The sequence below is a fragment of the Myxine glutinosa genome, chromosome 1 (genome assembly GCF_964187855.1).
Source record: "Myxine glutinosa chromosome 1, kmMyxGlut1.1, whole genome shotgun sequence".
Taxonomy (NCBI): domain Eukaryota; kingdom Metazoa; phylum Chordata; class Myxini; order Myxiniformes; family Myxinidae; genus Myxine; species Myxine glutinosa.
The window spans coordinates 336,206,348-336,219,902 of record NC_136261.1 but is presented as its reverse complement, the minus strand read 5'-3'; the positions used below and the strand labels follow the sequence as shown (position 1 = coordinate 336,219,902).

At 43.2% G+C, this 13,555-nt stretch overlaps 1 protein-coding gene across 1 annotated transcript in view; it reads left to right on the top strand.

The window, feature by feature from the left end:
• The window catches only part of LMO3 (LIM domain only 3), a 174,191-nt gene extending 160,971 nt beyond the window's left edge, over window positions 1–13,220 (top strand). Inside the window, exon 4 of the mRNA XM_068102580.2 lies at window positions 11,632–13,220. Within this exon, the coding sequence (XP_067958681.1) occupies window positions 11,632–11,737 (106 nt within the window). The 3' untranslated portion in view covers window positions 11,738–13,220. The remainder of the gene's footprint in view (window positions 1–11,631) is intronic.
• The last annotated feature ends 335 nt before the right edge of the window (window positions 13,221–13,555 follow it).

Genomic DNA, 13,555 nt, shown 5'->3' with positions numbered 1-13,555 from the left:
TTTTGTATTAAAAGGTGATCAAAACTGTGCTATTGTAAATACAACCTAGCCAGGCCCATACGCAATGTCAGCACAATAATTCTTCAGAATTAAACATTAATGCATCTCACACATCCTGCAATTTTATTTGCCTTACTAATTGCTGCCTGACATTGTGCAAACTACTTCGGTGTATTGTCTACAATTATTCCTAAATCCCTTTTCTTTTTTTCGTGGGCCACCCACCACTTAATTTCCCCATTAAGAAAATAACAGCTTATTTAGAACGTAATAAAATGTCGTTTTGGCTTTCCTTTCTAGTACATTCATTGGCAGCACTCTGCTGTTTAATTGTATATACTGTCTTATTGCTCTCATTCTGGTCCATTCTGTAATGTTATCTTCGTACATAGAAGACTGTAATGGCCATGGAAGTAAAATTAATGGTAGCTTTTTTGCCTGCGTCTCACATCTATTATGTTAATGCCTCTCCCCCTCATATTGTGCAAAGCATGCTATGGTGGCGTTGGAAGACCCTGCGTGTCTAGAAATGCCAATTTTCATCCGAAGGTATCATGACGCGCTGCTTTAACTGCAGGGTCTAGGTCAGCCAGGTGTCGCACCCTGAACTTTGCTTTTTTGTATCCAAAATGTAAATGACACCTTTCAACATTTCAGATTCCCATCAAAGCCGTCTTGAGATTTGTCTGAAATAAAATTGTTCTGCTTAAGGTAGGAAAATGGATTTCGATCTTGAAGTAGCAAACAGAAGCCACTACAAGTGAAAGGGAAATGTTGAGCAATTGTGGAATTTGGCGGTTGAAAAGAAACCGAGCATGCCAGAAGTGCAGATACTTCGCGGAGGAAACAGATGGTAGAACACATTTGCTCCTGCTCCACTGCCTATGTGCTCCTGCATGTTCGACCAAACAGTTTCTCTTTACATTGCTTATTTATTTATTTTGCTCCTTGGCAGTGTAGATCACTGATGTAAAACGTCCCAAAGTGTGGCTTAGACTGTGTGCACCATAGCCTGTTTATGGATCCATACATGTGTTCCTCCTCTCATGCACCCCTGCCCTAGTTAGGCCTAGGCTCACATTCAGCCAATCACAACTTGCACTGGATACTTCTCTAATTATTGAGAAACCGTTTGTGTAACCTTGTAATCTATTGTATGAAGAAATTGGCTTTGTTCGGTTTTTTTTCATCCACATTCCAGGTTAACTCACCCAAAGTGACAAAACAGCACCTGGTCGTCAGTCTGCCATGGCACGTGCCATTGTCCACCAATCTTACCTTTTTACTGTTCTATGGGTGATGGCAAAAACACACTTAAGCTAGAAGAATGTTGGCACTCTCCATTGGACCATTCGTAACGAAACTTTCTCCGAGAGATCTGTAACATTGCATGGGGATGAGATTTCTGCATTTACATGGACTTCCTTTTTCCATCATAGAATGTCTTCTCTACATATTTCAGTTGGAGACACCTATTTACGTTCGCGAATACTGTGGAATGTTTCATGCACCCTCCCACTTGCTCAATATACATACCCCTGCCATCCGCCCTCTAATAACTACACTCCCACCTTTTTTTCCCTAGCTGTGCCTTCACATGTATATGATAACATGTAGTGTCCATTTTGTTTACCAGCTTCTCATAACTAAAACTCGGTAGGTATAAACTGGGAAAATGGTGGTGATTTTGATATAGTTTTTGCAGTTTACAAAACATCCCTCAGTATCTGTACAGTGGCTCAATGGAAACCTTTACCCAATAAATAAATTATTTTAAAAGGTAGGTCTGTGAATGTCAGTTGGCTTCAGATCTTAAGGTCCTGAGTTAGAGCCGCAGCCATATCAAAATAACACAAGGTGGGTTGACTCGGCCTGTCATCCTTCTGAGGTTGGAAAAATGAGTACGGGTTTGCTGAGAAAAGTGAGCCAGTCGTGTACCCTGTGTGGGAGTAGCGATTTCCAGGATTGTGCCCCTTGGCAAATAAAATTGCCTCGGCAGCCTTATACCTCAGATGGTATGAGGATCATCCATTATCAGCTTTATGTCATTGTAATCCATGTGAAGGTGCACTGTCAGAAGTGCAGATACTTCCTTCGGCACATGCACGCAAAAGGCTGGTGCAGAACAGGGCCTTTGGCCTGCATGTGATATATGTAGAAGCTTTTATATGAGCCTTTGATTACTGTAAAAAAAAATTATATATATATATATAAATTTAACAAACAGGAATAAATTCCTACGTGGGGCTGGTGTGTAAAAACTCTGACTCAACACAGGACTCGAACCCAGGAACCTCATCACTTGCGTGGCGACAGCCCACTGAGCTGTTGATTCTTTGGGATATCCTCAGAGATTTCTCACACTAACACTGCAAACTTTATAATGGCCGATGTCTTGCGTGCCTGCGAGGCAGACCCCAGATGTGAGTGTATGTATGTGTATGTGTATGTAAGTGTATGTGGAAGTGCATTGGAGATGCCGCACCCATGATGAAGCTACCTACGAGGGCCTTTCACTCACTCACCGCAGGCAGGTTGGTGGTCTTTCTGTGTTCTACCAACTCCTCTCCAGCCGAGCTCCCCCAGCTCTGTCTGTGCTCTGTCCCCCAAATATTCCTACAGGTCGCACAAGATCTGCCAGCAACCCTCTTATGGTTAAACTGCCAAAATCAAGACTCTCTGCTCACCTTCACTCTTTCATTCCCCTTTTCTCCCACCTCTGGAACAAACTCCCTCACTCTCTTCAATCCCACTCCTCCCTCCAGGTCTTCAAAACAGCCGTTCATCACCATCTCTAATCTTCCCCCATTCAAAACCTTGATCTTTTCTACCTCCGTTAATTCACCCCAGATCCACTTTTTTGAAATACTGACTTCTTTCCTGGAAGTCCTAGCAGTGTCCATGTGTTTTTTTTTTTATCCTCGAACCACCACCCCCCCCCTCCACCCCCCCCTTCCCATGCCTTCTCCTCCCAAGCCCTCTTCCTCCCACAGATCTCCCGATGTCCCTGCTCCTCATCTTGTCTCCCGCTCCCTTTATCATATGTTTTATGTGTCAGTTGTCCTTTTGTGATCAATGTTAGCTCTTACACGAGCCTCGATCTTGCATGCAAAAAAAAAAAAAAAAAAAAAAAAGTACCCAAAATAGAAAGGCCAGATTAGAATTTTCCAAGAAGTACCGAGGTGAGATGAGATGAGATAACCCTTTACCTTACCAAAGCGATAGAAAGGTGAAAGTGTGGAGAAAGGAATGAACTGCATATGATCCGAACCATACTACCTCATGTGTGAAGCATGGTCGAGGTGGTGTCATGGCTTGGGCTTGTATTGCTGCCTTTGGAACTCTTTCACTCATCTTTATTGATGATGGAACTAATGATGGCAGCAGCAGAATGAATTTGGAAGTGCACAGAAACATTTTTTCTGCCTATGTGCAAGAAAATACCTCCAAACTCACTGGGCAAGTGCTTCACCATGCAGAAAGACAATAACCAAAACACACGGCCAATGCAACCAAGTAGTTCATCAGGGGGGGAAATGTAAGGTTTTAGACTGGCCAAGTTAATCTCCTGATTTAAATCCAATGGAGCATGAATTTCACTTGCTGAAGAGGAGATTAAAGTTAGAAAGCCCTCAAAACAATCAAAACTGAAAATTGCTGCAGTAAAGGCTTGGTAAAACATCTCAAAGGAAGAAACACTACATGACCAAAAGTATGCGGACAGCCCTTCTAATTAATGGATTCAGCTGTTTCAGCCACACCCATTGCTGACAGGTATAAAAAAAAAATCAAGCACGTAGCCATACAATCTCCATAGACAAACATTGGCAATAGAATGGGCCGTACTGAAGAGCTCAGTGACTTTCAAGGTGGCACCGTCATAGGATGACACCTTTCCGACTAGTCAGATCATCAAATTTCTGCCCTGCAAGAGCTGCCCTGGTCAACTGTAAGTGCTGTTATTGTGAAGTGGAAATGTCTCGGAGCAACAACAGCTCAGCCGCAAAGTGGTAGGCCACACAAGCTCACAGAACAGGACTGCCAAGTGCTGAAGCACGTCGCACGTAAAAATCTTCTGTCCTCGGTTGCAACACTCACTACCGAGTTCCAAACTGCATCTGGAAGCAATGTCAGCACAACAACTGTTCGTCGGGAGCTTCATGAAATGGGTTTCCATGGCCGAGCAGCTGCACACAAGCCTAAGATCACCATGCGCAATGCCAACCATCAGCTGGAGTGGTGTAAAGCTCACTACCATTGGACTCTGGAGCAGTGGAAACGCGTTCTCTGGAGTGATGAATCATGCTTCACCATCTGGAAGTCCATCGGACGAAGCTCGGTTTGACAGATGTTTTTCATGGTTCGGACTAGGCCCGTTAGTTCTAGTCAAGGGAAATCTTAATGCTACAGCATACAATGACATTCTAGACGATTGTGTGCTTCCAACTTTGTGGCAACAGTTTTGGGAATGCCCTTTCCTATTTCAGCATGACAATGGCCCCCTGCACTAAGTGAGGTCCATACAAAAATGGTTTGTCGAGATCGGTGTGGAAGAACTTGACTGGCCTGCACAGAGCCCTGACCTCAACCCCATCGAACACCTTTGTGATGAATTGGAATGCCGACTGTGAGCCAGGCCTAATCGCCCAACATCAGTGCCCGACGTCACTAATGCTCTTGTGGCTGAATGGAAGCAAATCCCTGCAGCAATGTTCCAACATCTAGTGGAAAGCCTTCCCAGAAGAATGGAGGCTGTTACAGCATCAAAGGGGGACCAACTCCATATTAATGCCCATGATTTTGGAATGAGATGTGTGATGTTCGGGTGTCCACATACTTTTGGTTATGCAGTGTACCAAGAGTTTGGTGATGTCGATGGGTCACAGGTTTGATGTACTTATTACATGCAAGGGATTTTTGTATACAGAGTCGAGGCTCGTGAAAGAGCTAACATTTAACAAACAAACAAATCAAACAAACAAGCAAACAAAGTATATAAAAAGAGGAGCGGTCGACAAGATGGGGAGACAAGGGGAGGAAGCACACAAACACAACATTTGAGAACAGGGACATCGGGAGATGTTTTTGGAGGGAGAGGGCCTGGGGGGAGGCAGGATAGGTATAAACACAAGGACACCAAGGACTTCCAGGAAAGAAGTCAAGAGTCACCTCAAAAAAGTGGATTTGGGGTGAAATTAGCGGGGGTAGAAAAGATCAAGGTTTTGGATTGGGGAAGATAAGAGATGGTGGTGAACAGCCGTTTTAAAGACCTGGAGGGACGAGTGGGATTGAAGAGAGTGAGGGAGTTTGTTCCAGAGGCAGGAGAAAAGAGGAATGAAGGAGTGAAGGTGAGCAGAGAGTCTTGATTTTGGCAGTTTAACCATAAGAGGGTTGCAGGCAGATCTTGTGTGACCTGCAGGAATATTTGGGGGACAGAGCCCAGAGAGAGCTGGGGGAGCAAGGCCGGAGAGGAGTCGGTAGAAGACGGAAAGACCACCAACCTGCCTGCGGTGATTAAGTGAAAGGCCCTCGAAGATAGTGTCATCGCGGGAGATTCCAATGATTCTGAACGCTTTGGTTTCAACAGCGTGAAGACGAGCTAGATGTGAGGCAGGAGCACCAGCCCAGAGGGGAGAGCAGTACTCCATTGAGCTGCGGATGAAAGCCTTGTATGTGGTGAGGAGCTCAGGTGTGCCAAGGAAGGACTTCGCACGACGGAGGATGCCCAGTCGGCGACTGGCTTTGGAGGCAAGCTTGGAAATGTGGTTTTCCCAGGAAAGATCATGGCAGATAGTGAGACCCAAAAGCTTGAGTGACAGAACTTCTTGGAGAGGATTATTCAGAAAGTAGATGGGAGGGTTGTCCAGTCGGTCTTTTCGGAGAGACATCGTAAGAGTGTGAGATTTGTCAGGATTGAAAGACATGTTCCACTTGTTTGCTTGCAACCAAATACAAACTATTCTACTACTTTAATTTACTTTCGTTAATCTGTTCCAATACATACTGTATGCTTATCTAAAATATGGGAACTGAACATAAAAAGTGCTATTGATCTACAATGGTAAAATATATCTATACATAGAAATACCAATTAATAAAAGCTGACCTTCTGTTCTCTTGCCTCATATTCATATTTTGATCTCAAATCCAAATTTCTTCAGTATATAGCAGTAGTAATAAATTTGACTTCACTGTTCCAATACTTATGGAGGACACTTTATATTTACATACACTTTACCTTCACCGCTGTATGCATACCACCTTGATTTTGTTTTTTCTGTACACTTGGCCATAGCTACCTGTCTGTGTATAATGCTACTCTTCAATGCCCTGCATGTCACAATTCGAGTCTCCAGAGGCATTTTAAAAACTGTTCTATGTGAAGGTGAAGGCCGCAATATAAATATATATCTCTAAAATCTCACCAAAGACGACATCAAGGTTTCTCAACAAAAGTATCTTTTCAGTCTTCCTTTCACCCTTGATGTTTCTGAATCTGCTCTGCCGGCATTGGAATAGATATATTGTCCTTGCTGTTGTGTTTTGCCATGGCTTGAGAATTTGCACAGATCCTTTCACGAGCTTTTATTGTAAAGAAACACTTATTCCCAATGATGCCTCCATTTAGGGACCTTTGAAATACTCCCTGGGAATGGTCTTTGTGAAGTTCTTTCAGAGATTTGTATTTGTTGATTATTCTGTGTAATAGCTCCTGTCTGTCGTTTTTGAATGGAAAGTAGTGGAGTCCTTGATTATATGGGTTATAACAACAACAACAACAACAACAACAACCCATAGATTGAAACGTTATTATGTCAAGTATTGAGACCTCGATGTGGTCGTTTTGCTACCAATCGAGTGAAAATCTGCTCCGGAAAAAAATTCATATCTTGGAACATTTATGAAAGGTGTTCTTGTATATTTGCCTTTATACATAATTGCATTTATTTATTTTAATATTTATTTATTATTTATTTTATTTTTATAATACTATTTATTTATTTTATTTATTTATTTTCATATTTACTTATTTATTTTACTTTTATAATTATTTTTAAAAATTTTAATATTTATTTATTATTTACTTTATTTTTATATAATTTTATTTATTTATTGATTTATTTATTTATTTATTTTTAAATAATATTGTTTATTTTATTTATTTAGTTTAATATTTATTGATTTTTTTTCTTTTTATAATATCATTTATTTTATTTTTTATTTCTTTTATTTGCCTCTCATTGGATGAATCACAATCAAAATTGTTAGCCCTTCATCGAGCCATTATGCCTTTTTCGGTTTGCCAATATGCAAGTAATAAGTTAATCATCTTTACAGCAAAGCCAATTCAATGTGTCAATGTTATGTACTATTTTGTGCTGTTCTTCCTCATACCATTGTCTGGCAGTTGTACAAGATTTTATGCTTGATCCATACATGAATTTTGGTATGACGTGGGTCTGGTGGTTGTTAGTGTACTGACTCGATACGGTGCAGCTCTTTGAAAATGGTGCTTTGAGAACCCTTTTTAATTATTTTGTCGATTGTGGAAACAATGGACAGATCTCAGGCTTAGTAGACATTGGTGTCCTTTCCTGACGCAAGCTTTTCTATGTACCCATTCGTACTTCTCCATCGCTAAAAGCATTTTCGTCAAGCTTTATTTGAAAGGAAACCCCAGCATTTGTGAGTCTTTAACCAAAATGAAGTTCACAAAATCAATACATCTTCACGAGATATCTCGCATATATTTTTATCACAATAGTGAGGAAGAGAAATTGAATACGACGTTAACGAGTGAGTGAGTCGCAAGACCAAGTTGTGCAGAAGCCCAAAATTGACCTTCAATGCCATTACCCTCCTTTGCATTGGCCCTCGTCTTTCACAAAGGTCTCAATTTTGTATAATTGGAAAAATAAATTGCTTTTAAAGGTCAAAAGTGCTGCTAGCTTTGCTTTTGTATCATAGTGTAGATTATCCTTGCCAAATGAGTTTACGGTTAAATCCGCTGAATGGTAAGGATGCACAGGCGTTGTGGGTTCAAATATGGCTGAAGGCAGCAGTGTTTAGGACTTGGATTCTCATTTCTTATAACAAACCTCGCTTTTGTCAGTCAAATTACCATGTCACTAGACATTGTTGGAGAGCCCTTTTTGGAGAGTGTAGGTAAGATTTTTGCCAAAAATATTAAATAAAATGATCTACGCGTTCCAGTTGGCTCAATATAGTGACTCGGAAGGAAGTATGGTACATCGGTTTTCAGACAGTGCCCGGCAGCACACAATCTGAGATACATTCTTCATATGCTAAGGGCCGTCCACTTCTGATGGGCACTAAAATGCTATCTATGAAAGGCAACACTGCCCACATTTCCCTCACAAAAAACAAAACAAAGCATGTTCAAATGTTATACTTCATGTTCAGCAGCTGATATGTCATAGCCGTAGATCTGAATACAGTATTTGTAAATTTTATTACATACTAACAGAAGTACCCGGCGTTCCCGGGCGGGGGAGGGGGTGGAGGGGAGGTGGGGGAAGGGGAGGGGAGGGGGGGGAAGAGGAGGGGAGGGTATGATGGGGGGGGGAAGGGGGTGGGGGGGAAGGGGAGGGGAGGGGGGGAAGAGGAGGGGAGGGTATGGGGGAGGGATGGGGGAAGGGGGTGGCAAGAGAGGAAGGGGATTCATATATATGCTGGTGGGTGAATGTGGCGTTCATCACGTTTCTGAGTTAAGTGTGATGCCGATCAGGAAGAAGAAGAAGCCGTACTACCAACTTCGTGCACTTCCGGAATTGTTTGATTTATTTGTATTCAAATGTACAGGGTGTCCCAGCACCTTAGCCCCCCCCCCCCCCCTGCCCAGCCCAACGTAGGAGAGGTAGGGAGAAACCACGAATAGGGGAAAAAAGCTTTATTATTCGACATCTCATGTGCACAGTTTCAAAGCTTTGCTTCAATATTTGGTGTGCCCACCGCCCGCCGACCGAACTGCCTCCAAACGCACGGGGTAGGATTCCAAGAGAGACACAAACAAGTCACGATCGAACTCCATATCTTCGAGGACGTTAGTCAAAGCAGTGAGAAGCTCTTCCCTGGTGTTCTGGAGGCGTTGTTCAACTCTGTCCTTGAGTATCGCCCCCAAATGTTCACAGGCGTTGAGGTCAGGCGATGCTCCCGGCCACTCATCGTTTCCGAAAAAATCGACCTTGTTCGCCTTCAGAAGATTCTGGGTCACCAGCGCGCTCATGCACGGGGCTCGGTCGTGCAGAAACGTGGTCTCCTTGATGCTGAGGACATTTCCTGGGTTCCGTAAGAACGGAATAATATGGCGGGTCAGCACAACGTCTCGGAGGTATTTGCCGTCCCATGATTGTCCTTGCTCTTTGATGACCCACATCAGCCTTTTCGCTGTGAACATCAAGAAGACGCCAACGCACCGTGCTGTCTTCGATTTCTCTCGAATCTTGAGTTCTTGTGGAATGTCATCATTGTGAAGAGCCCAAATTCTGTCGTTCTGGAAGTTGGGACGTCGAGCCTTATAAATGAAAAATTCATCAGAAGGGGCCAGGAAAATAAAATCATCAGAGGTCCACTCGCTCAAAAACTCACAAAACCACATTCGATCCTCGACGTTCTTCTCCGTCAGCTTCGGTGCTGGAATTTGGTGAAAAGCCTTTGCGCCAATGGACTGAAGGAACCTGTGGATACTTGATAAGCTCTTCTTCTTCCCTCGAACCCGTTCAATCTCCTTTTGGAGCCCTCGAATGCTTTTCTTCTCCTTGGCAAGCGACTCAATGATGATATCCCTGCTTTCCTGAGACAAACATTGTGCTGTCTGTTCGGGCCGGCTGTCCATCTCGCAAACGAAGGGATCACGGTTCCAGTTGCGTTTGATGAAGTCCTCAGACCTGTTCAGGTACTTGGCAACCCAGGATCGGGATATGGTTCCCGGCGTCTGATCCCTGGCGACTCGGAACGCGATAGCCATGATGCGGCATATCCACCTTTTCTTCTCGGAATCACCCGACCACGACATCACTTCAGATGCTGACCTTGCTTTTTTTAGAAGCAAATCCCAACTGAATGAAAGCAAATCCCAACTGAATGGAATGGAAGCAATGTTCCAACATCTAGTGGAAAGCCTTCCCAGAAGGGTGGAGGCTGTTATAGCAGCAAAGGGAGGACCAACTCCATATTAATGCCCATGATTTTGGAATGAGATGTTCGATGAGCACATACGGGTGTGATGTTTGGATGTCCACATACTTTTGGCCATGTAGTGTGCCATACATAAAGGGGCCTTTTATATGCGCCTGGAATGTTTCACAAGATACATTTTTTGGCCATGTAGTGTACCGCTTCCTTCGGACGCAGGTGCGATTTTTTATTATTGAACATTTAGACGGTTGAAACATTCGTTTGAAAATATTTGAAACCCAAATGCTCACAAACACATACCATATTATGCTTAGGTACTGACGTGGTCTCAAATTTACAACAGGTAAGGCAGCTAGTAATTTATTTATTTATTTCCAATCTATAATCAGATGGTAAATTTCTTATGTTTTAAATGCAAAGCCTTTGATAGATGGAGTGGCCTGTTATTTGATCTAATTGTAGAGGGGTGAGATCAAAGCCTGGCGTCCAGTGGCAGTAAGCACGTGAATAATAACCACTTGAAGCACAGAGTGGGATAGAGACATGACATCTCCCCGATCAAACATTTTCTTGTGAATACATGGAGATATGGATTTATTCATTACCCTCGCCTGAGGAGAGGGTATTGCATTTGAGTCCGTTTGTCTGACGTCTGTTTGTTTGTTTGTTTGTTTGTCCGCACAGAATAAATATGATTTTCTCTGCAACAGTTGGTCCGATTAACAGGAAATTTTCACCATAGGTGCAACTCCACCTGTATAATTTTTTATGATAATTATGACGTCATAGGTCACGTGGTTCGGCCGCCATCTTGGAAAAATCGAAAAAAATTGCACCTCTATATCACAAAGCGCTCAATAGAAAAAATTGAGACATGGCTCATTGTAAAGAACTCTCCATGGGGAATAAAATGTGTTAATCATGATGTCATAGGTGCCTCCATTATGACGTCATAATTCGACAAGTACAAAACTTCATCCGATCGAGATTAAATTTCTTGAGCATAATCTCGGAATAAATTAGTTTAGAAAAAAAATAATGGTGACGTCATCGGTCACGTTGTTCGGCCGCCATATTTGTTTTAACACAAAAGCCTTAAAAACCACTGAAAATACATCCTGGCGAGGGTTTGCAATCTCTGATTGCTCTTTCTTGTTTATTTTCAACTAGTAGCAGCAAAAGCGCAATCAAATTCCTTTTCGGTCCCATTTTGTATTGTAACAGTTGCTTAGAGTAGTTTATATAAGATATTTTGAACTATAAGGTGTCATCAACTGGAATGAGTTTAACGGCTTTTTGAAAATTTAACATTCAATTTGCCAAGTCGAACCCACCTCTTCGATATAAATATGGATCTAAATTCCCTTTGCTTTTGTGCCACATTAAAAGTACTTCATTCTGTGCTTTCGAAGATGCGATTAATCAATTTGCGTTTGTGCTTTTTCTTCCCCCAATCTCAACTGCTTTTCTCAGGTTCTGCGTCGGTGACAAATTCTTCCTGAAAAACAACATGATCCTCTGCCAGGTGGACTATGAGGAAGGGGCAATGAAGGAGAATTATCAAGCACAAGTGCGCTAGGCCTCTGCGCTGAAAGGTCCAAGCCTCCCGCTGGCACCACTTCACTCAGTGGTTGTACATAATCGGACTGCCTGCTGGAGAAGATGTTTGACTCCCTCTCCCAACCTCCCACCACCCTCCTTTTTTTCCCCCTGAGGCCTACTGATATCCCACTCTTTGTTCCCAAACCGTTTGCTCACACTTTCCTCATGTGTTAATTGTGTTATGTACAGTTTCAAACAGTATAAATATATATTATATAACATAATATATTCCCATGTCTCAGTGTGCCTGGTCCCATCAATTTTGCACATCTGATATTATGAACATTGGGTTCCGCGGGCCTGGAATCCTGCGTTTTTCATTTCCTACTTTATTCTGAGCTGGCTTTTCTGGCAGCAGTTAATCCAGCAGCATTACAATTTGCTTTTTACAGGTAAAGTTTATTCGCTTTTCTTTACTCCAATTTGGGTGGAAATGACCTGTATAACTTCCTCGATACACCAGTGAGATATACGGTTACAGGTGGACAATGCACCTTTCATTCGGTGAAAGGCGATGCCCTTTGTGGGTTTTGGAATGTTGAAATAGGGCAGCTTATTGAAAAATTTGCCTTCAACCGAATCGTATGTCCCATTTAGAGGCACTGTATGGTACTCTGACAGGGTGGGAGTGTTAGTAGAAAAGCTTTGGGGTGGGTAGAGAAGTACATATTAAGTACCGTAATGTCACTGCCAGGTACCTACCCAACGTTTATGAAGAACTTCTCTTTATCCCTCTTTTCACACTCTCTCATTCTCTCTCTGGCTCTCTCTCTCTCTATCTCTCTCTGGCTCTCTCACTCTGGCTCGCTCACTCTCTGTCGCTCTCTCTGGCTCTCTCTCTGGCTCTCTCTGGCTCTCTCTGGCTCTCTCTGGTCTCTCTGGCTCTCTCTGCCTCTCTCTGGCTCTCTCTGGCTCTCTCTGGCTCTCTCTCTATCTCTGGCTCTCTCTGGCTCTCTGTGGCTCTCTCTGGCTCTGTCTGGCTCTTTTGCTTTCTCTCTGTCTAGGTCACACAATCTTTCTTGCTCCCTCGCTCTCTCTATCTCTCTCTGGCTCTTTTGCTTGCTCTCTGTCTAGCTCACACAATCTTTCTCGCTCTCTCGCTCTCTCTCTCTCTCTGGTTGTTTTGCTTGCTCTCTGTCTAGCTCACACAATCTTTCTTGCTCTCTCGCTCTCTCTCTCTCTGGCTCTTTTGCTTGCTTTCTGTTTAGCTCACACAATCTTTCTCCTCTCTCGCTCTCTCTCTCTCTCTCTCTCTCTGGCTCTGTTGCTTGCTCTCTGTCTATCTCACACAATCTTCCTCGTGCTCTCGCTCTCTCTCTCTCTCTCTCTCTCCCTGGCTCTTTTGCTTGCTCTCTGTCTAGCGCACAATCTCTCTCTCTCTCTCTCTCTCTTACTATTTTGCTTGCTCTCTGTCTAGCTCACACAATCTTTCTCACTCTCTCTCTGGCTCTCTCATGCTCTCTCTCCCTGGCTCTCTCATGCTCTCTCTCTCTGGCTCTCTCTCTCTGGCTCTTTCGCTTGCTCTCTGTCTAGCTCACACAATCTTTCTCGCTCATTCTCTCTCTCTCTCTCTCTGGCTCTTTTGCTTGCTCTCTGTCTAGCTCACACAATCTTTCTCGCTCTCTCACTCTCTCTCTCTCTGGTTGTTTTGCTTGCTCTCTGTCTAGCTCGCACGATCTTTTTCGCTCTATGGCTCTCTCTGTCTCTGGATCTTTTGCTTGCTCTCTGTCGAGTTCGCACAATCTTTCTCACGCTCTCTCTCTCTGGCTCTTTTGCTTGCTATCTGTCTAGCTCA